We start from the raw sequence: 25,425 nt of genomic DNA on the forward strand, positions 1-25,425 counted from the left end.
GTTGTATGACACTATCATTTTATATCACAAGAAAAACAGCATTGTCTCAACATTTCTTTGACTTTTACATAAATATATGTAGAATCAGTGCATCAATAATAATGTGACAAAGACCATGCTCCTTTTTCTTTCAAATTATTATTAATATTTATTACTAATAATTATTAGCAATGAAGTATTTATTAACCACAATATTTTATGTGTAAAGTTAATACAGTGCAAAAAATTGCTTGACTTGTTTAGTCAAGCTCTTTTTGTCTGTCTATCATTAGCTTTGTAACAAGGGCGATGACATCAGGATGTAGCAAGCAGTCCAGCACATCATTAGTGGATATTCGCCCATACACTGCACCACCATTTCCATCTTCTTCTTCCTCCTCTGATACACTGATTGCCTCTTCTTTCCCATGTGTATCTGTATGCAGGGGCTTTGTTCTTTTTTGTGTGTAAAAGAGTGTATTGTCTTTTGAAATGAGAGCCTCTTTGGGGTTTGTCATTGTGGGTTTCTGAGGCATGTCTGCATGACAAGTAACAGGAATGAGGTGAGATCCAAAGGGCAATGAAAATGAGGTCACAGGCTCAGTGACAGGGGTCTTCAAATGACCACTGGAGTCCCGCTTCAAAGCAGAGGGACTGGGTTGTTCTGCACATGTGAGCCAGTCTTCAGAATGTAAGCTCCTTTTAGTCGTGTAAGCCTTCACTGCTAGATTCAAGTACTGCATGTTTTCATCATGTGTAGAGATCCCATCCTTTAACACAACACCAGACACAGCATGGATGGGGTGAACAACAGACTGTCCAATTACAATCTTTACCACAACTTAAAATGCTGTCAGTTCACCTTTTAACATGTACAAACAGGGCACAGGTTTGTGGTCAATGTAGGTTATGGTACCACGTGAGGATGTTGTCAGTGGTCCTGGCCTTGTTATCAGTCTGTACACAAAGCTGTGATTGAGGAATCTGCCTGTTTTTGTTTGGAAATCTGGATCTAAGTCAACAGACAGATTCCGCTCTTTCAGCCATGTGTACAGATTGATGACAAGGCCAGCGCGAGTGAAAACAAACATCTATCAAGACTGGAGCGCCCTCTGCATTGTGACGAGTGACACAAATTGTTCATTTTCATCTGCATAGGTACCTCAGTAGGATTGAGCCAGTTGTCTTTGTTATCCACACTTGGTTTAGTCTTTAATGCACAGATGATGGTTTTGGTCAGAGCCTCTCCTATTCGGGCTTCATCATCCACCTCCTGCATTGAAACATGAGTGTGTCACTAAAAGGGAATCCTGAGAGTGGTCATGAACATTACTTACTGTTCTAGATCTCAACTGATCGCTCCCTTGTCCTTGCAGAGAACACCTGTAACAGTAGACAGTATACTGCTTGCATGCATTAGTAGAGAATTAATGCGCTACTCATTTACAGGGGTGCCTTCACACTTAGTCAAATCAACATTCATTAGCAAAATGCAGACAACACATGGCATCTATCACAGTGACAATGCAGATGAATCATGAAGGGTCTAAGCCTTAAGCTATGTCACAATAATAAGCTATGATGTGAATTTCAAATCATTCAAATACAACATCTGTGCATGACCACCCTTATACAACGATCAGCCATAACATTAAAACCACCTGCCTAATATTGTGTCGGTACCCTTGTGCCGCCAAAACAGCTCTGGTCCGTCGAGGCACGGACTCCACATGACCTCTGAAGGTGTGCTGTGGTATCTGGCACCAAGACGTTAGCAGCAGATCTTTTAAGTCCTGGAAGTTGTGAGGTGGGGCATCCATGGATCGGACCTGTTTGTCCAGCACATCCCACAGATGCTCAATCAGATTGAGATTGGAGGCCAAATCAACACCTTGAACTCTTTGCTGTGTTCCTCAAACCATTCCTGAACAATTTTTGCAGTGTGGCAGGGCGCATTATCCTGCTGAAAGAGGCCACTGCCATTAGGGAATACTGTTGCCATGAAGGGGTGTACTTGGTCTGCAGCAATGTTCAGGTAGGTGGTACGTGCCAAAGTAACATCCACATGAATGCCAGGGTCAAAGGTTTCCCAGTCACACTGCCTCTGCCGGCTTGCCTTCTTCCCATAGTGCATCCTGGTGCCATCTCTTCCCCAGGTAAGCGACGCACACACACCCGGCTGTCCACATGATGTAAAAGAAAACGTGATTCATCAGCCCAGGCCACCTTCTTCCATTGCTCCATGGTCTAGTTCTGATGCCCACATGCCCATTGTAGGTGCTTTTGGCAGTGGAAAGGGGTCAGGGCTATGCAGTCCCATACGGACTGTGTGTTCTGACACCTTTCTATCATAACCAGCATTAACTTTTTCAGCAATTTGTGCTACAGTAGCTCTTCTGTAGGATCGGACAAGACGGGCTAGCCTTCGCTCCCCACGTGCATCAATGAGCCTTGGGCGCCCATGACCCTGTAGCTGGTTCACCTGTTGCCCTTCTGTGGACCACTTTTGGTAGGTACTAACCACTGCATACCTGCCGTTTTGGTGATGCTCTGACCCAGTCATTTAGCCATCACAATTTGGCCCTTGTCAAAGTTGCTCAGATCGCTGTACTATGCCTGCCCATTTTTCCTGGTTCCAACTGACTGTAGACTTGCTGCCTAATATACCCTACCACTTGACAGATGCCATTATAATGAGATAATCAATGTTACTCACTTCACCTCTCAGTGGTTTTAATGTTATGGTTGATCGGTGTATAGCTGGCATAACATTACAACAGATGGTACGACACCTTACCATCTCAATCCAAGAGTTGACACTGACAGTTACTGGATCTACTGATTCCACATAGTGCCACCAGTGTCTTGGGACAAAAAGAACCTAATGAAAATTAAAGGAAGAGACAATATTGACAAAATTAGCTCAGTCATTTTCAAAAATGTCATTTTAGTAACTTAGATGGCTAATGCCATGCAATTTCTCCAAGGAACACAGTTGGAGATTTGTAGAAGATGGTGGCATTTTGAGGTCATCAAATCTACACTATATGCCCAAATATATGTGGACATCACACCCATAGATGTTTGTTGAACATCCCATTCCAGATTTAGTCCCCCTTTGCTGTTATAATAACCTCCACTCTTCTGTGAAGCCCTTCCACTAGATTTTGGAGTGTGGCTGTGGGGATTTGCCTATTCAGCCAGTAAGAGCATTAGTGAGGTCAGACACTGCTGTCGGGTGAGAAGGCTTGGTGTGCAGTCAGTGTTTCAGTTCATCCCAAAGGTGTTCAGTGGGGTTGTGGTCAGGATTCTGTGCCAGCCACTTGAGTTCTTCCACTCCAACACTGGCAAACCCTGTCTTCACTGACCTCATGCTGGAACAGGTCTGAGTAAATTGTAATGCTACAGCATCCAAAGACATTCTAGACAATTGTGTGCTTCCAACTTTGTGGCAACAGTTTGGGAAAGGACCACATTTGGGTATGAAGATCAAGTGTCCACATACTTTTGTCCATATAGTGTAGAATTAGATGCCACCTATTGTATATGACAACATACTAATTGGGAGATGTGCCAGTGCCACCTCAACACAAATGTAAGTGCATGGATTTCACTAGACTCTACTGTAACTTTGGAACCTACATAAAAAGAAGGATGGTTTTACTGGGTCATGTTTGGATCTTCCAGCAGGACAATGACCCAAAACAAATCCATGCAAAAATGATTCAATGACCACAGAATCAAGTTTTTGACATGGCCATCACAGACACTTGACCTAAACCCCACTGAAAAACTGTGGGGTGATTTGAAGAGGAGGGCTCACAAGACAGAACTCTGGAGGATATGAAGAGGACTGGTCTCAGATTCCTTGCTTTGTATTCTCCAATCTCAGCAAGCATTATTGGAGAACACTCAGTGCTGTTATGCTGTCAGAGAGAGGTTGCACAAAGTGCTAAAAGCCGGGGAATAATAATGTTTTTTTTCTTAGAAGAATAAAACTGTTAATCTAATCTTCAATTAAAATTAGATTTAGCTCTTTTTCAGTGCATGATCTAACCTCAAAGACATTTTTCATAACCTCTTTTACCAATCTTTATCAATGGGGCCAATAATTATGGAGCTGACTGCATCCTAGAAAGAAGTAAAATTATCAGTCAATAAAGTAAGATAATGTCAAGCTTGTAATTAGTTATGGTCTACAAATAGGCTCAATGCTATATTTGTTTATAATAAACTCATAGTAAATATTTGATAAATGTGCCTATATTTAAGACATTTTCACATGCTAAGATGTTAGTTTTTGCAGTGTTCCCAAAACTAACTGACAAATCATGCAAAGTTAATATGTTATACAATTTTACACAGCACAAATCTAGCAGAAATAGGACTTATGGGTGAAGCTTAGATGGGTTTGCGTTGTGTCTACAGAAGTAAGTCAACAGGACTGGATTTAGCCAAGCAGAGCAATTCAACATTACAGATTAGCGCCCTCAATCAGCATGCAGGTTTCTGGACTTGTGTGTTTGAACAGGCACAGAATACCAAAAGCAAGTGCATGTCAACATTTTGCTCTCCACTAGTGGGCAGCTGCAATCTGTCATACTGTCTTAATGTGGCTCTACAGCACTACATGATATTTATGTTCATGGAAGTGTACAGGGCCTGGTCAATCTTTAAATCGTATTACATTCTTTATTCCTGCAAGCTCTTTATATTCTGTAAACATTTTTGCCTGTTTTCTCAAGTTACTTAATTGTTACTGTCAGTATTACAGTAACTGCAAGTCAGAAATAATATTTATCCATACTGTAATGGCTTTCTTATGTGCACCCTGCATTATTTATGAACTGCTGCTGTAATCAGATGGAAACGTTCCATTCGGATAATCACAAACTGAAAGCATACTGTCTAGTCTGCTCAACTCCATTTTAAGAAACAGATCCATCGATAGCAAATGTGCAGATACTGCATAACTTTGGCCCTGTCTTCAATAAGCTGTTGGCAGGAAGGAGTCTCTGGTATCCCTGCAGGAATTTTCTTGTGTTTGTGTCATTATGTAAATGTGTATTTATGTGTAACTATCAAGAGGATTATGTTGGATTTTCAACTTTCAAACAAAGTTTTAAACAAACACATGGAGAACCACAAAAAATTTTAGCCATCCTCCATTTATAAGGTTGTACTGTGTATTTGCACTTGTGGGCAGTGAAGCTCTCTGTGTGAGAATGGAAATGTACATCTCTGGTCTTCATTAGTATGCTGCTGATAGTGCAAGCGCTCCCAGAGAATACACTAGCAATGTTGGACTGCCACTAATTGCCCTGCCACCATCTCCTGTCTCAAAGTGTGTGAGCAAAGAGGCTTCGTAAACAGTACAGAATGCCACAAGGGGGGGGGGATGCGTGTGCACACACACACACACACACACACACACACACACACACACACAAACATATGCATGCATGCACACATGTATGTGAAGAAACATGGATTCTATATAAATGATTTTGCTCCTGCTTACCATGCTAGTGTTTAAACATTCATGAAAACAGAGGAAGAAGAATAAAAATGAAGTGCAAATAAAGTGAAATTTTTTTGACACGACAGTATGTGCTCATAGTTAAAGTTCAAATTACTATTTTCAAATATAAAACTCAAAAGTGCTCAAGTGCTCACAAAATAACTATTTGTATATTATTTATTATAACTTTGTTTATAGTTTTTGCTAAAAGTACCACATACTTTTACTAGATTTTTTCCCCATTTTAACAAACTGTTCTGCTATACGATCTCGTGATGGATCACGCTGTTCTAAAAAAAAAAAGGAACTGTTTTAGGTAGCCACAAGTTCAATTTTATATTAATTTTGACATTTATATTAATTTTGAATGACATTCCTTTTGTAATGACACTCAAGAGCACGAGGTCTTCACTCTTATGTGCAAAGGGTGACACTAACCGAAGGTGGTTGTCTGTGAGCTCATGAATGCAGAAGAGGGCAATTAGCGCTTTGCTTTGTGCGTGATGTACCATGAGCAGCAGTATTAAATGATGCAGTTGGCTTCCTGTGTCTCAGAGGAAGCATGTGTGTTAGCTTTAACCCTCTCCTGGTGGTAGTGGTCATGTGATGAGAAGAACCAGGGAGTGAGTAAAACTAGTAGAAAATTGTGTAAAAATACTGAATGTTGTTCAGTGGAGGCACTCGTGTTGGGATGTTATTTCTGATATTTGACTAATATTTCAAATGGGACTTGATGCAGCAGGATATGACTTGAGAGATTTGGTGATTTTTTTGGGGATATATTACATAGTGATCTGTTGCCAGTTCATTCAAGGAGACTCTGTGAACATGTCTTATGAAGCTAGAATTATCTGCGGCCCCTACAGAAGTCTCTAATGAAAATAAAAGCAATGCTGTGCACATCAGCATGACTGTCAGGTTTACCGAGTGCTTGGTGAAAGGTTCAGATTAATGTTACATAGAGAATGGCAAGTCAATCCAACAACTAAATACCTTACTTAAAATGTAACTCTAAATCATTCATGAATAACTTTTTTTGGCCTGCCAACTAGTGACACTGCAGGTATAAAAAACAAAAAAAAAAAACACCATGTTTTAAACAATTTGCTCGTTACTATCTCAATAAAGCATGTTTACTGTTTCAGCAAAAAAGGTTACAAGCTTCAGCTCTAACCCTGACTGTTATGACCTTTTTGAGCTTGAATTATGAAGAATCCCAAACCAAACTGCTCTTTACCTGACCCGGCTCCAGAGTGACGAGGTGGGCCCTGGCTCTTCGGAAAGCAGGGAATCGGTGCATGTCAGGACGTATCACGTTGACCTGGCTGAACACACTCGACTCCTCATACGGTATACGTGTTGGGTACATACATTCTGTATCATCAGGAGGAAAGAGATGCCAGCGTTTTCTAGAGGAAAAAAAGATCATTGCTACTACTAATGGCAGCACAATACAAAGTGCATAATATTTTTTTGTCTGGCCAGCCTGTAGTCCAACAACCTGTCAGTGGTCTTACTGAACATATGTCAGTGGTTTTACTGAACTGAATGACAGAACCATGATAAGCAGCATGGGTGCAACTTTGTTTTGAAAAGTATGGGGATAAAGATGAGAGCTGGAATAAAGAAGCAGGAAACTTAATAATCTCAGAGAAGGGATTACTGCTAACAAGAAAATCCAAGTACATCATGAATGTCCATCCTTTCTATCAGTTACAGTGGGATCCAAAAGTCTGAGACCACTAGGGAAAATGCTTCTATTTTGCATTCTTTTCTAATTTAATATAACAATTTTCATTACAAATTATATTAATGATAACAACTAAAGAGAAAACTAGAATCTTTGAAATAATTTTTCAGGAATTTCAGAGTTTCTAAGTATTTGGTATGTCCCCTTTTTGCTTTAATGACAGTGTGCACTTGAGCTGGACTCCACAAGTTTGAGCAAAACCTTATGTTCCATTTATGTCAAATCCATCAGAGTGTCGTCTGAACACATGCTTCAAGAGAAGAGATTAGGCATGAGGAAAATCTGATCTTTTAACATGGTCAATATCACAAATTTGCTTACATTTAAATAGGACCTAGAAATAGTGCAGAATCTTGAATATTAAATATTGAACATTTATTTTCTTTGTTTTAAATATTTGAAAAATTCTAAAACCTTCTGTTTACTTCCAATTTTAAATGGGAAAAAAAATCCCATATTTTCAATGTGGTCTCAGACTTATGGACCACACTGTATATAAGTATACACTCACCGTCCACTTTATTAGGAATACCTGTACACCTGCACATTTATGCAGTTATCTAATCAGCCAATCATGTGGCAGCAGCACAATGCATAAAATCATGCAGATACAGAAGGGTTGGTACCAGAAGGGCTGGTCTGAGTATTTCAGAAACTGCTGATCTCCTGGGAATTTCAAATACAACAGTCTCTAGAGGTTAACCGAATGGTGCAAAAAACAAACAAACAAAAACTGACTGAGTGAGTGACAGTTCTGTGAATGGAAATGCTTTGTTGATTAGAGAGGTCAGAGGCCAGACTGGTTCGAGCTGCCAGGAAGGTTATAGTAACTCATATAATCCCTCTCTTTACAACCGTTGTGAGCAGAAAAGCATGTCAGCATGTACAAAACATCGACCTTGAGGTGGATGGGCTTCAACAGTAGAAGACCACACACTGTGTTCCACTCCTGTCAGCCACAAACGGGGCTATTATGGGCACAGACTCAATTTGGACAGATTTCCAAAAAAAAAAAAAAAAAAAAATCACCTGGTCTTTTTCAGTCTCCAGCTGTCCAGTTTCAGTGAGCCTGTGCCCATGATAGCCTCAGATTCTTGTTCTTGGCTGACAGGAGTGGAACCTGACGTGGACTTCTGCTGTTGTAGCCCATCCACCTCAAGGTTTGATGTGTTGTGCATTCTGAGATGCTGTTCTGCTCATCACGGTTGTAAAGACTGCTTATTTGTGTTACTATAGACTTCCTGTCAGCTCATACCAGTCTGGTCATTCTCATCTGATCTCTCTCATCAACAAGGTGTTTCAGCAGACCCTCCGCTCAGGGAATTTTTTATTTTTTTTTTCACACCATTCTGTGTAAACTCTAGAGACTGTTGTGTGTGAAAATCCCAGGAGATCAGCAGTATCTGAAATACTCGAACCAGCACATCTGGTACAAACAACCATGCCACTGTTAAAGTCATAGAGATCACACTTTCCCCATTCTGATGTTTGAACATTAACTGAAGCTCTTGACCTGTATGCATTGCGCTGCTGCCACATGATTGGCTTATTAGATAACTGCATGAATGTGCAGGTGTATGGTGAGTGTATAATATAATATATAATATAATAATTAAAGACTTAAAAATGTTTATCAAGAGAGTAATGCAATATACACCTAAATAAAGACAGCACGAAGTGAAGGTAACCACTAATGCAAATTTGACACCTTGCGTCCTTTTCCCTTCAGGAAATTGGCTTTTCAGTCATGAAAAATGTATTTACATTTGGTCTAACTGCTGCTTCAGCTGAAAAAAGCAGAGAAGTGTAGTTTTCAGGTGTCACACTATATAGTAGCTCTGTAATCTACAAGAAACATCAAACTCTATTAATACAAATAAAACACTATTAACGCAAAGCTAATATTAATATAAAAAAGGCATCCTTGACTCACATATATGTGTCTTTCAAAAGCTAAAGTGATCATGATTTAAATTCAGCCAATAGTAAGCTTTGTATAAAAAACATGAATGAAACCCATTAAAAGCCTTTTATCTTATCTAGTCATGCACACTCCTTTAATAACTATCACAGTTTATGCTTCATTTGATTAACTTATATACAAGATAACTCACATAACTCGCCTAGCTTCCAGTGTAAAATTAAGTAGGCTAATAGTGATAAGATAAAAGAAAAATGTATCACACATTGTCTTAATAATTACATTTGTCTTAATAATGTGTTATCAGTTAGAACTCACCTATTATAGTTAGAACTCACCTACTCCTGTTTATTACCTGTATATCTATTTTTATTGTCGGTGCACTAAATAGGTGCCAGAGCTTCCAGTTACTGGTGACGAATTACTGAAGTTACTTTTCAGCACTGACTTAGAAACATTTTTAGAAAACACTGAAAGAGTTTTCTGCCATAACTTATTAAATAAATGATTTTCCACAGACTAGTAGGGACATTTACTGCAGTATATCATTTCTGATGTATTACCTCATTACTCAGATTCAGATTACATTATACACTTTTTCTTCATATTCTGTAGAATCTAAAAATCTATTTAAAAAACAGGAAAGATGTGGCGTTCCACCAAGGCAGACAACTGTCAAGAGATTAGACTAGACTGAAATTCTTTTTCTTCTCTGCTAGCTATTATGTGTTTTTTCTTATATTTTTAACCCTAGTTCTAGATCAAACATGACTGTTGGAAAATATTCACTGGCAATGTACATTTGTCCAGTATTAGCACTTACAAGCGTCACACAGCCCAAAGTCTTCATTTTTGGTTGTACGTGCAGTATTAAAGGACTGTATGCGCAAGCTCTGTGCCATTACCTGCCTTGAATTTGGAAGACAAGATTGCATCCGTAGGAGTCCAGGTGACATGGAGTGTTAGCACCATTTGTACCAACCCATAGAGTACTCTCTCTCCCATCACGGCCTGGATAGCCAAAGTCAGACCACAATACATCCTGCAACACACTCGTTTGGATAAGGCTTTCATTGTAGACTCACGTTTTTACTATAAATGCTCACAAAGCTAAAATACAGAATAATTAATTAATTGCTCCATAATGAGACTGCTGTAACAAAAAAAAGCCTCTTTGCATAGCATGCCTGATGTGTCAATATATTCCCTTTACAATAAGAACAACAACAATGCTTAAAAAAAAAAAAAAACATCTGTGCTTGAAGATGCTGCCCAGCAACCTGGATAATGAATCTATTAACAGCCGGGAGCCGGTAAAGAGCAGACTGTGCAGCTGAGGTTTTCAGCAACTTTTAAATGGCACTATTCATCAATTAAGAAAGGCTGATGTCTGCCAGTCTCACAGGCTTGGCTTTGGCAGGATTGCTGTCTCAAAAGAGAATGGCAACAGCTCACGAGCATTTATTATCATTTACAAAGAAGGAGAAAGCCTGTAAGCGCCACACATTCAGGTCAAAGCAACCTTGTGGCAAACTTTAAGACAGCTTCTCTGCCATTACCATCTGTAGTCTGACTGACTGAAAACAAGAGCTGGGCAAAACACATCCAGTGATTTATTGCTCCAATTTAGTCAGAAAGACTGTGTGTTTCCAGAAGACTCAAAGGATGCTTTGTGTGGCAGTTCAAACTATAGAAATGCACATACACAGACAACACCATATAAAAATGGGAATTGATAAATGCTTCATGAAGAATCTCGCCTGTTAGATAAAAACACAACCAAAGATTATTTGATAGCACCTCCTCTGAAAAATCTGTGAAGGATCATCTGCTTTCTGATCGTGTGAGTTGTTCACTAAGCCGAGACCATGAGGTGCTTCGACACTACAAAAGTTCTATTTAGGCCTACAACAAATACATAATTGACTAATCACAATTATTTTATCTGATTGGGATTATTTCATTTTTTCATGCTTAATGTTAGATCCCAGACTTAAAAAGCTGGTTAAATAAACAGTCAATACTCAGTTTAAATAATTTTCTTCTTGTAATCAAACTGCTGCACTACTGCATTTTAATTTTTATTCTTAGTCAAAGACTAAGCTCTCTGAACTATCTGTTCTATTGCTGAAACATATTAGATAGGAAGCTTTAGTAAATTAGTATAGAACAGTACCTGATTTACTTTCATAGCTTTTGCTACAGTACATGGTCATTGTCCAGTAAGCTTTTTCTGTATTAAGGAATTTAAATACTTATACTACAGTAGTGGCATAAATTCAACAGAAAGACAAATTATAATAATTATTGCATAAATAAATATGTCTGACAATTAATCTAATTCAAAAATTAGAACAGAGTATGGTTGGTTTGAGATGTAAGAAGATGGACACTGTATGTTGCTTTACCTTAAACATGGTGGTCTTGTCCTGAAAAAGGAGGGCGATATACTTGTAGTCTGCATAAGCCCAGTACTCTGAAAGGGGATAATCAGCAAATGGGCCTACAGATGCAGCGTCACTTCCCCTCGTCCAACAGAGAAACTCTGCAAGAGTTGCTTCGACATATGAGCACTCTGTCTCAAAGAGAGGAGCTGGTGAAAAAGAAAAAAAAAGATAGAATTAAAAGGTGCAGTTACACAGCGAGGTTGTTAGGAAAACTGCCACTGATGGGGCCTCAGCATCAATTTCAAGCCAGTATCTGCTCATTCTGAATATACTACTTATTGATTCAGCACAATGTTTGAATGGAATGCCCTAGCATTACCTCAATCAAATGTGTATTGTAATGACACAAAGTTTTAATCATCCACTGCACAGTGCTTTCGGTACGGGGCACAAATTGCATCTTGGTACACTTGATTTCTGCCAGAATGAATGGAAAATTGATTCATCAGTCAAATTAAATAACACAGTATTGGAAATGTCTACCATTGTCGTGTAGATGAAACAAATGATCTATCTCCTGTCAGTGCTGCACACCAGGACACCTTTGAGCAAGCTCTCTGAACCTAACGTTTCAAGCTTACATTTTTAAATGCTATTCAGAACGACTTGCTCTACAGACAGGTGAGGATTTGAGTATATTATACAGTCAAAAATGCCAGAATGTAATATTGGCATTATAATAATCACTGCACATAATTAAAATGTTAAAAATCAAAATGACAGCTTTCACTGACAAATATCACATTGCCTCGACTACTGGGAAAACAGATTTCAGTAGTGTATGCAGTATGTAAATTTCATTGTAGATACAGAACATTTTTAGATCTCCTTTAGAAATATTCGTTCATTCATCTTCGTTAACAACTTTATCCCGGTCAGGATTATCCCAGGACACTGGATGCGAGGCAGGAATTCACCCTGGATGAGATGCTTGTCCACATCCTAACAGCACATACTGGCTATGTAAATAAAGGCATAATAATGTGTAATAATAAAACTTAATAATATTAAGTTACAGCTCATTTTCAAAACTCTGCATCACAGAAATTCACAGCAATTGTATAACCTTTGTATTGGAGGCCCTGCACACACAAGCACACAATCAAAAACTTCATCAGGATGTCAGTCAGTCTATGGTAAAAAAAAATGGACTAATATGCACAAATTATAAACAACAGAAATGATGAAAATATTTGTTTTTACCTTGTACACTACCTATTGAAGTTTTCAGTAATTTGTTATAGTGCGTTTAGGGTGTGTGTGTGTGTGTGTGTGTTGAGGCCAAGTTAGGTCTACACACTTATTTGTAGTGGGTGAGAAATGCACCTCCTGAACCCTAATGGTTTAGTTAATACTTTAGTTAACATTTATAGCTGTTAGTGGAAATTACAGTCCTAGTCACTTAAATGCTAATGAAGGAGAATGTATCAATAAAACAGAGAAAATAAACTACAGTGGAATGTAGTAACCATTAATTAATTTAATGTGCTCTGCATATACCATTTCATTCAGATCTTAGTATTCACTTACACAGTTACATGCAGAAGTTTGCATTCCCCATGGTTTTTAATGGAAAGAGAATTCACTTTATTTTAGAATTTATATATATAAAAAAAACTATTCCAAGAGCTTATAAAATAGCTCTTTAATTTTACTTTGTCCTTAAAGTGTGCAACATATTTTATTGTCTGACATCATTGAGGGAACTTATTTCAAAACAAGTCATGTAAGGTGAACACCCATGAACTACTATGTATGTAACTTCATTTAGTCAGCAGCAACTGAGAAGCTCCTTACCCTTCTGTTCACACCGCTTCCCAATACGAAAACGTACAGTTTTCTCCTCTAGACAAAGTGCCAGATGTTCCAAAGTCCAGTCCCGTCCTGGCCAGTTATCAGTCATGTTGAGGAAAACTGCTGGCCTGTGCAGAAACTGCATGATCCTGCGTGCTTCCTCTGGCCTGAAGGGTTTAGTGGCCATATCTGCAGAGGTCACTGAACAGAGACACAGTTTTGAAGGTTCACATCCATTGAACCAGACAAGTCATCCACAGCTGCTCTCTCTCATTCTCTGTGACATTTCCATTACACGAGATTGTAAGCAGGGACTCAGAGACAGAAGTGCTTCACTTATTCTGTTCATCTCCTTATGATTCTGTATACTACGGCACTGTTGAATTCTCAAATCTGATTGGTCAGAAGGTGTTGATTAAGTTTCTATAACAGCTGCTCTGACAATAGTGCTAGCTGTAAGGCAAATCACAGGTTTATATTAATGCACTTGTTCAAATACTTTATTGTTCCTATAGTAACAAGTCATTCAGAAGAATCTGAATGATCAACGCTACACATAATCAAACGATAATGAATGAATGAATAAACAGATTAAATGGAAAGAATGCATTGTTATTTAAGGAAATATTTAAGGAAATATTATATATATATATATATATATATATATATATATATATATATATATATATATAGAGAGAGAGAGAGAGAGAGAGAGAGAGAGAGAGAGAGATCATTCAGTAAGGAGACGTTTATTTAACACAATATGTAAGGAGAACTCTCAAATGACAAGCTGCAGGGCTTTTTTTGTATTTTTAACTTCTAGAGACAAAAAGGCAGGCTGGTGCAAAAACAAATGTTTCTAGCTGTTATAATGTTAGTAATGTCTCGGGGACATTTCACAACATGAACTATTAAAAAGTATGAAATCATAAGACATATGACGTCACTGACTGAATAATAAAAACAGTTGGCAAATTGCTGCAGTAGTAAGAAGAAAAAAACACTTCGAGAAGTGCTGTTGTGGAAAAATAATCAACTTCAGGGCTTCACATCTGGCTGCTTTACACCACCCTGTCGTTGTTTATATTCCTGTAACAGCACGCCCCGTCGTGTTTTATTCCTTATTTATCTGAGCACACTCTTGTTCACAGATTACCAGCTGAGTTAAACTGACTTATACTGATATAAAAAAATGCATGTGGAGAATAGCAGCTCTGCCTTAACATAGTATCTGCTTGCATATGATATGAAGAACAGCATGGGGTGAGACAGAATAATCATGGCCAACCGGAAGACGCTTCGATCTACAAACTGTTTTAAGCACAAACGCTATCTCGTCGCTACCTATTTTATTTTTCCCTCTGCATGAGCTTTACATAAACACAGTTACAGAGTTCAACTGCGCGAAGCTCAAACAACCAAAGATAAAAACACAGCCTCACAATGTAGCTAGCAGCTAGACATGCGGACGTTCACTCAGCCTCCCAGAAAAGCGCAAAAGTACTCTCTGTTCTCATTTGGCCTTGTAAACAAACTCACGTGAGAGCTAACAACGGTTTAAAAAAAAAGAAAAAATCGGACGGGAAGAGAAACTCCAGCCATTCGGGCTCTGCCAGGACGGAGGTCGTCGTATCAGTAAAGGCCACACAGATCCAACATGGCGAACAGAGTAGTTTCAGTTTCTAAGCTGTGTCGTCACGTCCGTTGTAAGAGCCGCATGCGCAGTGAAGTTTGAATTCTAGGAGCCGCTATCAGCTGTTGTTTACGTTTGTGGAATCGGCTGGTGAGGAGATGTCTGTGTAGTTTGTTTATTATTTCACGTCGGACACTGACACTTCATTACACTACACAAAGAGAAGTGATTCCGAGTCGATTCAATGGGTGCCGTGGAGAGCACCGAGAGAGAGAGAGAAAGGGAGAGAGAAAGAGAGAGGGAGAGACAGAGGGAGAGAGAGCCGCTGCTCGGGCCGAGCCAAGCCGGAGTGAGGATCCAGCCAGTGAGCGGCAGCGGCAGGGTGTACGGGCGAAGATGGCTGGTGTTATGCTTGTTCTCAATGCTCGCCTTTTTACAAGGGATGGTGTGGAACACATGGGGTCCCATCCAAAACTCTGCCAAGCATGCTTTCGGCTTCTCATCTACGGACATTGCCATTTTAGTCCTTTGGGGACCCGTGGGCTTCTTGCCATGGCTCCTGTTTGTGTGGCTGATGGACAAGAAAGGTTAGTTATTGTCTTTTCTATGTTGCCAAGCAGAAGAATTTAATGAATCATTGAATTATGGTTTGTATTTGCGCAAACATAGCTTTGAGCTGAAATCAGTGCTTACTGCTGATCTGATCTGACTTGATCTGCTCCAAACTGCACAGCAAGTGCTTCAGTGATTTTCAGCATCCTGGTCTCTTATGGAGCAAAAGTTGCTAAGAAACACCTCCTTGTTATCTGTTACAGAGCCTTTTACTTCCTTTGCTGCCCTCTTAAAAAAAAAAAAAAAAAAAAAAAAAAAAGGATGTATCTACAATCCCACAGGGTACTCCAACTTCTCCATTTGGTCTCTCTGAGGTTCTGACTTCCGACAGAGAGGGTTTCCCTTTTAGATATTGTATCTAAGACAATATGTGGCCCAACACATGATGGTGCAATATTTAAAAATCCCAGAATTGTCAGATAGAATCATTATTCCAGGGTCTTAAAATCTATATTAAATGAGTACTTCAGTGGATTTGAATAAAAAGAGAACCACCTGATGTGGAACAAGTGAGAATGCATTTGTGTATGGATGGGTGAATAGATGAGGTGTGAATATAGTGAGCTTTTTGGAGGAAATTTTTCAGTAAAGTTGCAGCTGTGTTTTCAAAAAAACCTCAAATTAATAACTGTTTTCACAAAATTCCAGGGTAAAATGTTGGTAGCATAATCATTAACACAAAGTGATCTTACACCTAATTTAAACTTGGTCAAACAGGAAAAAAAAATCTGTGGCCAGTTTCATATTGTACACTTTTAAGTCTTTGGGCAAAATTGCATTTATAAGCATAGTGATTTCTGCAGACAGACACAAATAATGTAATACATAGGTTACATACTATGGACCTGAGATCAGACTCCAGATATTACCACTGAGCTGCCTCATGTTGCTCTTTGTATTTAGTTATACCACCTAAGAGTACAAGGTAAATAAAAAGACAAAGTCAGTTGTGCAGTACTGCTGGAGTAGGTTTATCAGTGCTTAGTCAGGTTTTTTTTTTTTCCTGACTAAGCACAATTTAAACAGTCCTTAAATCACATTAGAGACTGATCTAAACGTTACTGGAATCTCTTCTCACCTGACAGGTCATCAGGTGATCCTTTGCAAATGAAAGCACTTTAACCTTAGCATAAAAATTTATGAGAATCCAATGTAAGGGTTACACATTGAAATGGTAGGTTAAGCGAGATCATTTGTGTAAGTCACATGGAGATTTCATAATCAAAATGCATGATTCCTCTTTGGTCCTCCTCAGTTATACATCCTGCTCAAATTTGTCAGCAACCTGCACCCCACCAAAGTCATAAATCAAGCTTGACAGATGACATATTGTATTTAATGACACAGATAATTATATATAATTTAGTTTGTGTAATGCTTCCAACAAGTTGGAACAGAAACACTACTTCAGCAGCAAGTGCTACATTTAGAAATCATTTCTACATCATGCTTATGCTTCAGGGGTTACACAGTTACACTGACTACTGTCTAAATGCTTACATATTAACATGATAAAACTTTTCACATAAGCATACATTTTTAAGGAGGCCTGTTATGGAGCCTAAGGAGGACTACCTTTAGTACAGTCACAACTTCAGCTTTTTTTCTACTGTCTGCCTAGTCCCATGTGATTGCCATGCAAGTATTAGCCAGTATACGCAACCTAGATTATTCACTCTGGCAGATGTTTCCACAGCTGTATATAGACTTAAAGTATTGACGCTCTTCTGAATTGACATTCAGCTCTGGCTCCAGCTACAGTGACTAGTGACATTGGAATGGTCTTCTAAATTTGATCTAAATTAATTATGACTTCTAAATTAATTAAATTAATTATGACTAGATAAGGCAACTGGCTCCAGCAAACTCTGTGGACCTTGTGACACTGATATTCTCTCACAAATCCAATTCCTGCCAGGGTTTAGTTCAGATTTTGTCCACTGCCCTTTCTCATCATAACTTCAATAAAAAGTTGGACAGTGATGCAGAGTAATTTATTAATGATGACGAGAGGTGATAAATAAATAAATAAAACCCAGACACACATACATAGCACAGTCTGTCTAATAGCATTTTCAGGTCATCAAATCTTCACTGTATGGCCCAAAGTTTGTATCCACCTTACCGTCACACCCATATGTGTTTGTTGAACATGCCATTCCAGATTTTGCCCCCCTTTGCTGTTATAATAACCTCCACTCTTCTAGGAAGGTTTTCCACTAGATGTTGGTGAGTGGCTGTGGGGATTTGTGCTCATTCAGCCATAAGAGCATTAGTGAGGTCAGGCATTGATGTTGAATGAGGAGGCCTGGGGTGCAGTCAGCGTTCCAGTTCATCCCAAAGGTGTTCAGTGGGGTGAGGTCAGGGCTCTGTGCAGACCACTAGAGTTCTTCCGAACTAACTTTGGCACACCATGTCTTCATAGTATTTGGATCTCCCTTTCAAATATGTTCCATCATGACAATGCTCCCTGAGCACAGGAGCATTGTCCTGCTAACATATTTGGACTCCTTGGTTCCAGTGAAGAGAGATTGTAATGCTACAAAGATATTCTAGACAATTGAGTGCTTCCAACTTTGTAGCAACAGTTTGTGAAGGCCCACGTATTGGTGTGATGATCAGGTGTCCACAAACATTTGGCCATATAGTGTATATAATACCATAGGTGTAGGTTTGAGTGGACATTGCAGCTTTACTCAATAACTGTGACAGTTATGTACTGCTGATTTTAATACTAAGCTGCATTCTCAAGTCTTAATGTGTTAAGTTTCTGATAATGGCACATGTATATAGCACACAACACCCAAAGTGCTGTCACTGTAGAAACAAGTGAGTATTAGAACATTATGTATGAACATCTGGGGTCATAAGGTTATTTCGTATTGAGTTCAAAATGTGTTCTAATACACATGCATTATAGCATATAAAGGCTCTGTTCTGCACAGAGTGCATTCAACTGTACAAAATATTATTACTTTTATTTAGTATATCACTGGAATTAAGTTACACCTTGTATTTAGTGAATAAATGATACTTCTTCTGGTGATTCCATTTAATATACAGTTAATTGTGAAGGTTAGGAGTTAAAGGTTATAGTTACGAGTCAAAATGCTTGCTATTTATATGAATTCAGGTGAATCAACCCCTTGCTGAGTCACTGCCTCTGAATAGGTGACTTTATACCAGCCATAGAAAATAAAAGTGCTGGCTTTTAGTTTGTCACTTATATAACATTCAGCCTATGTGGCTAAAAGCTGACAGCCATGTGAAGTGGTTCATCAGTGAAAGAGTTCCTGTATAACCTGCTTGAGTAGAGCTCATTCCTGCTGATGTGGCAGAACCCAGTTTCTAACAGCAGATTGCCTCCATTCAGCTTGAACAAATCTTGAAGAAATCTCACTGTGTACTGTTAATGCAGTGATTCTAGATTGATATTAATGGTTATATAATGGATACATGCAGGTTTCAGTTACCCTTCTAGGTCACTACACATCATTAGGAAAGTATTAAAAAATTCCCCTTTTGAGGAATTTTTTCAGCCTGTGGAGGAATTGAAACTGCCAGAGACAAAAGTGTCAGTTTCAAGTTCCCTCAAAAGTGATGGTTAAGTAAATTGCACTAGGAACAGATAGGTTAAAGTTCAGAGAGGAATATCTGCTTATGTTTAAAATGTTTTTATTCTCCTGGCGCTGCAAGAACGTCTCATCATTGAGGCCCTTTTTCTGCTCTTTGAAGGACGCCATCATGACATCATTGCATTTAAATTCATTATGGCCCTGTACAGAAAACTTGTATCTCAATCTAAAAAGCTTATTCCAGCTGTTTCCAGCTTTCTGCAGAAGACAATTTCATTTTCTGTAACAATCTGAAACTCCATTGTCATATTTCCACTGAAATTCCTCACAACACTGATGCTGCAATTCCCATAGCTACAGAAGTAAATTAACCTCACTTTCAGTATTAAGCATCAATAAGGGTCCCAATTTGTACAAATCCAGTGACCTGGTGAGGTGTTCATCTTCAGTAACTGCTTTATCCTGGTCAGGGTCTCAGGGAATCCGGATACTCTCCCGGGAACACTGAGCATGAAGTGGAAATACTCCCTGAATGGGAAGCCAGACCAATGCAGGGCACCATTAACACTCAGTCTTTCATACCTATGGGAAATTCCTGTATTTAAGAATATATATAATCTTTGTGTGAACTAATGATCAAAATGTTTTTGGTAAATTCAGAGGACTCTTGCACAGAATTAAATATTTAAAAAAAAAAAAAAAAAAAGAAATTGGCTTTTTACTTGCTTACTGACTCTCTACCATGTTATTACATTGTCCCTGTCCCCTGTGTTGCAGGGTTGCGGGCCTCTCTCCTGCTCACAGTCTTCTTCATGGTGTTGGGCTCCGCTCTGCGCAGTGTCCCTCTCTCAAACCTGCAGCTCAGACGCTGGTAAGACTCTCATTCACAACGCTCCATTTCACTCCGCATCTCTATCGTAGGCAAAACATCTTGTAAAGGTCAAAGCAATTTTCACACCCTGCCTTGAAGCCATATTCAATTCACTTTCGAGTGCCATTCTCTAGTGCCCCCTGGCATCTTAGTTATGATGTGGTTTGATGGTTTGTGTCATTGGGTGGATTATTGTTTTATTATTTAAGAACCTTGCACCTTCTGGAAGAGCAATTTTATTTGCTGCAATGTAATGTGCTTGTAAAAGTGAAGGCAAAGGACAAGGAAGACCATCAGCGCACAAGGCGCTTGGCTGCTAAATCCCTGAGTGTTGTACATAAAAAAACACAAATCCAAACACTAGATCAAAACACAAAATTAACAATATTCTGGGATATGGATATTGTTTATGGGGGCACGGTGGCTTAGTGGTTAGCACGTTTGCCTCGCACCTCCAGGGTCGGGAGGTTCCACTCCTGCGTTTGCCCCGTGCGCAGAGTTTGCATGTTTTCCCCGTACTTCGGGGGTTTCCTCTGAGGGTACTTCCGTTTCCTCCCCCAGTTCAAAGACATGCGTTGTAGGCTGACTGGCATCTCTAAATTGTCCGTAGTGTGTCCGTAGTGTGTAAATTGTCCGTAGTGTGTGTGTGTGTGTGTGTGTGTGTGTGTGTGTGTGTGAGTGTGTGTGCGATTGTGCCCTGCAATGGGTTGGCACCCTGTCCAAGGTGTCCCCTGTCTTGTGCCCCGAGTCCCCTAGGATAGGCTCCAGGCTCACCATAACCTTGTAGGATAAGCGGTACAGAAAATGGATGGATGGATGGATATTCATCAGAGCACTGTTAAATACTCATATCTGATTTTTTCCAAAGGTGTTGATTAATTTTCTATTACAGCATGGCTCTAACAGTAGTCAGAGCAAGAACAATACATTGTCGTTTCTCTAGTAAGAGCTCCTTAACCTTTTCTCTGAGTACACTGGCATTCCATTCTGTCGCCGGAATGGAAATTGACTTTAGACATTTTCAATCAATATAAACAAATGTATTATTATATTGCCACAAGTCTGTTATAAGATTAGTCAGGACACTGTTGGGTTTCTGTGTGTAGAGTATCGTGGCTAAGTGTTTAGCTGTTGGTGAGCAGGGTGTTGGGAAAGGGAGGAGTGTGAGTCCCCTGCTGAGAAAACAGTTCACACTTCTCCACAATAACATTGGTACAGATATAAAACAGACATCACAACTAATATTAAATTTAAACCTAGTAGGCCTGGTAAAACTAAGAAATACCTATAGAAAACCTACTTATAAATACTTATAAATACTTATTAAAGCCCTGATTGTCTACTTTCATATGAGCCATGAACCACTACTGTGGAGTGTGACATCAAAATAAATTCAACGCCGAACACAGGCACCCTGCAAAACAGGCAGAAATTGCACTTTTTGACCTCTGGTAAAAAGAGTTAACAGGGACTTGTATGGTGGATGCTTTTGATAATCTAAACATAATAATAAATGAATGAAAATTTTGATATTTAAAAAAGAAAAATGTATAATAGTCGATATGGTGAAGCTTGGAGACATTTATTTAATATTTATGGAAGGAGTCTCCAGTGTCAGCGCTTTGTAGTATTCTGGTGTGAACTTGTTCCTTTAAGTTTTATACCACAGGAAAAACTTCACTGCACTTTGTGGCTTTGTTGTGATATGCTGCATTTTTGTCTGATTAACCTCAGTGAGCAAATGATTGTGTATAGCTGCTATAAACTGATAACACTAACTAACGTGTTTCTCAAACATTCCACAACATTAAATGTAACAATCAACCAATGAAAAGTATGTTGTGTTGTTGTTTAATGAAGAAAAACATTTAATTCTTGGCAAATTGCTGTGTTATAAGAGGAATAAACCTACTTCGGGACATGCTGTTATTTGAAAAGAATCAGCTTCTGGGTGGAATCAGCCATCAGGCTGCATCACACCACCCTGTCATGGATTATTTATCTATTACAGCATGCTCTTTCATGTTCTACTCCTTAGTTATTTACTTATCACTGAAAAGAAACTGAGTGTATGAAATGAGAATTTCTTCAGGAGTAACTAATAAAACAGTGACATTGAAACCAGACATTTATTAAGACACTTTATTCTGCATTTTTTTTTTAACCTAACACTTTTTAAGACAAACACATGACATGCCTCAGTAGTTAAGCTCAGCTGTGACACAGTATTGGGAACTCACATTTCTACTGGTGTCTCACTTCTACCCATTTACTACTACTAATGTGCAATACTGTACAAGGATTTCATTAGACCTAAATGCTAAACATTTCCTATTGCATCTCTGAATTAATTTATTCCGTATGATCCAAAGCCACAGACATCACACCCCTTTTACAATTGCTCATAAAATCATGTTTTATAATGATATATTTGGATTTTGTGGTTTATTGAAGTGTTGCATGTCTGATATTGAAACACTGCTGCTACAGACCACTGGAATCAATGTGGATTGAATTTCATATGCATAAAGTTGCTTTAGTCCTTTATGCCTTTCTTATCTTACATAAAAGCTAGTAGGGAAGCTCTGTTTTGCTGAGAGCAGGAACACCTCCTGTTTTAAATCTGACAGAGTGTATAAACTCTGTACTATTGTTCATGGCCATATTAGAAAGAACTCTGTTATAGAAAGAAAACTGTTATAGAAATTTAATTAGCAGTCCTGTATATCGGACAAGTTTGTAGTCTTGTGTTTTAATTAGAGACATGCCTTCTGACTAGATTTTTAATATTCAAATATCTGTAAGAGTTAATGAATTGATATTCAGGTAAACACTAGGAGAGGGAACAATATCAATAATACTATTACATACTGTGTAATATGTGGCATAATATCATTTTTCTACTGCAGTTGAAATTTCCTTTTGTCAATGCCCCGTACGTGTTTGTCTTTGTCAGTCCCAACACGCACCTCTAACTTGTGTTAAATTGGTGCCAGATGCTTTTCTTTTATTATTTTCTCCCTGAATTCATGTCAACATATGCCATAAGGAATTTATGAATAATGATTTCAATTTTCAGATTTTGATGCCTCGGACATTTAACTGAGTTAATTAAAAATCCTGAGTTCTTGGTTACTTTGACAAAGCTCTCAGGTTGTAGATGAGAAATTAGCTGGATTGGAAATGCATTTGTTTAACAAGAACTTCGAAGCTTTCTCTGTCCCAACAAACATTGATTTAAGAACAATGTGAGCAGCAGGTGCCAATAAATCACTGCTGACAGAATATCTGCCTTCACTAGACACAGTACAGAATTTTGTTCTTGATTTGTTGTGTTGTCGTGACCGTCGATTGACTAAATGAGTTAATGCTGTGAATGAATGTTTCAAGGTGCACACAGATAATGCTATTTTATATTTGTGCAAAATAAACATGGAGAAGCCAAGGACTAGCATCTGCCTCCATTACGCATTACGCTACTTTGTTTTGCAAGAACGTTATTTGCTATGGAGAATGAAATGATTGTTTGATGTTTGCGTTAGGCTTTTTGATTCACACCCAGCAGTGGTGTTACAATGCTCGCATTGCAGAAGGTGTGATTTCACCCTATGCTGTGAATTTATTTACTGTGTTTCTAAGCCCATGATTGAGCCTGCTTGCTTATTTGTATCTAAGCGGAGGTGTTGAAACAGTGTGTATGATGAACTGTGTGTTAGAACCCTATGTTACTAAAGCTGCTAAGCCTCTATATTGCTAATGTGAATTTAAATGAAAACAAAAATTGACAGAACAGGAGATAGAAATCCTTTTTCACCAATAGGTGTCAGCACTTGCATTGAGAGTGACCAGATAGAGACGAGGTTCATTCTTAACCAATGCTGAGCTGTGCTTGTCTCAAAAGTAGCAAATATCTGTATCAAGAGCCTCTGTGAAGGGGAAACAGTACTCATTGTACCCAATTCAGACATACGCTTGTCGATTTGGTTGATCCACCTAGCACAGGGTCTGACGTCAGTTTCGACAATGCACTGTCCGTATGTTTGAGCTCAGTAGAGGCAAGCACTTGGAAAAGAAAAGGTGCAGATATTGGTGGCAGATGTCAGAGCATACTCTTCAGAGAGTGGAATGTGTATATAAGACACATGTAATGTTTGGTGAACCCATTTTCATTTGGATTTGGATTTCACAGATGAATTTGAATCTGAGGGGGAAAAAAATTTTTGTGCCAAAGACCTATTCTTTTCAGAGAAATCCGCAGCTCTCTCAGTCTTGCCTATATAGGAAATGCTCAAGTCTGAGCCTGTGCTGAAAAGGCATGAGAAAATCTATTATTGTGGTGTTTGCTGATTGGGACTGCCAGTGATTGCTCTCAAATCAAAACAGATTGTAATGATTACAACAAATGTATGCAAATAGCAAGCACAGCCTCTGATTAACAAGTGCAGGGTGCTGTAGTTGAATTGCTGATTATTTTGGCCTTAACCATATTGTCACGCCATCTTGACCACATGACTTCAAATGACAAGCCATTACATCTAGTAGCAAATTTCAAGAATTCCCTGTTTGCCAGACTTTCTGTCTGATGTGTTTTATTAAATAATTAACAAAACGTGTGCAGTTATGATTAACGGCAGGGTGAAGTGGTGCAGGCCAACAAGCTGTGTTACTGTAACCACCCAAAAGTAGATTATTGTCCAATAACTGCATGTCACAAAGTGTTTTACTCCTTTTATATCACAGCAATTTTCCGACTATTACATTTTTTTTTCTTATTTATTAAAGAATGACATGCATTTTATCTATTTATAGTTACATTTAATATTGTGGAACGTCTGAGAAACAAGTTAGTTCCTGTTAGCTCTTGCATTATAACAGCTGTAAATAGTCATTCTCTCACCAGCCCTGCTTTGTTTCTTTCTCTTGAACAGAAAAAATGCAGCTTGTCATGTACTGAGAAACAGAGGAATTATTGTGTAAGCCATGCTATTGTAGAAAATTAATCAACACCTGACCAATCAGAATCAAGCATTCAACAGCGCTGTGTTATACACATTATTATTAATTGATTTATTTACAGCTTTTATTTTTATAGCCCAGTGATATGAACAACTTGAACAACCAGCCATCCATATTAACTCTTCTGCTGAATGGGCTTTCTCTCAGTAGGGGACGATTAGGCACAATTAGAGTGCACTAATGGACACATTCCACCCAAAAGCAGTTTAATCAGAGTGCATTGAGACTTCCTCTGCCACCGCTTATCGATATTTATCAAGTTAATAATCTCTGTCTAAATTGCTATGCTCCCTCTGCACTCACTGT

At 38.7% G+C, this 25,425-nt stretch overlaps 2 protein-coding genes across 3 annotated transcripts in view; one reads left to right on the top strand and one right to left on the bottom strand.

Moving 5' to 3' along the window:
• Nucleotides 1–122: 122 nt before the first annotated feature.
• hspbap1 (hspb associated protein 1) lies at nucleotides 123–15,075 on the bottom strand. 2 transcript variants are annotated; one of them, XM_034304681.2, is made up of 8 exons: nucleotides 14,952–15,075; nucleotides 13,416–13,613; nucleotides 11,580–11,764; nucleotides 10,077–10,213; nucleotides 6,738–6,909; nucleotides 2,777–2,860; nucleotides 1,142–1,252; nucleotides 123–749 (listed from the first exon to the last, which is right to left on the bottom strand). In XM_034304681.2, exons 2-8 carry the CDS (start codon nucleotides 13,597–13,599, stop codon nucleotides 240–242), a joined length of 1,383 nt encoding a protein of 460 aa, XP_034160572.1. In that variant the 5' UTR covers nucleotides 13,600–13,613; nucleotides 14,952–15,075; the 3' UTR covers nucleotides 123–239. The 2 variants fall into 2 exon arrangements, with proteins under 2 accessions (XP_034160572.1, XP_026767987.2); XM_026912186.3 differs by having other exon boundaries at nucleotides 14,855–15,030.
• A 61-nt stretch (nucleotides 15,076–15,136) lies between these two features.
• Nucleotides 15,137–25,425, top strand: part of slc49a4 (solute carrier family 49 member 4) — a 37,859-nt gene continuing 27,570 nt past the window's right edge. Inside the window, exons 1-2 of the mRNA XM_026912174.3 lie at nucleotides 15,137–15,632; nucleotides 20,010–20,103. Of these exons, the coding sequence (XP_026767975.1) occupies nucleotides 15,290–15,632; nucleotides 20,010–20,103 (437 nt within the window). The 5' untranslated portion in view covers nucleotides 15,137–15,289. The remainder of the gene's footprint in view (nucleotides 15,633–20,009; nucleotides 20,104–25,425) is intronic.

The sequence above is a fragment of the Pangasianodon hypophthalmus genome, chromosome 5 (assembly GCF_027358585.1).
Source record: "Pangasianodon hypophthalmus isolate fPanHyp1 chromosome 5, fPanHyp1.pri, whole genome shotgun sequence".
In the NCBI taxonomy this organism is placed as follows: Eukaryota; Metazoa; Chordata; class Actinopteri; order Siluriformes; family Pangasiidae; genus Pangasianodon; species Pangasianodon hypophthalmus.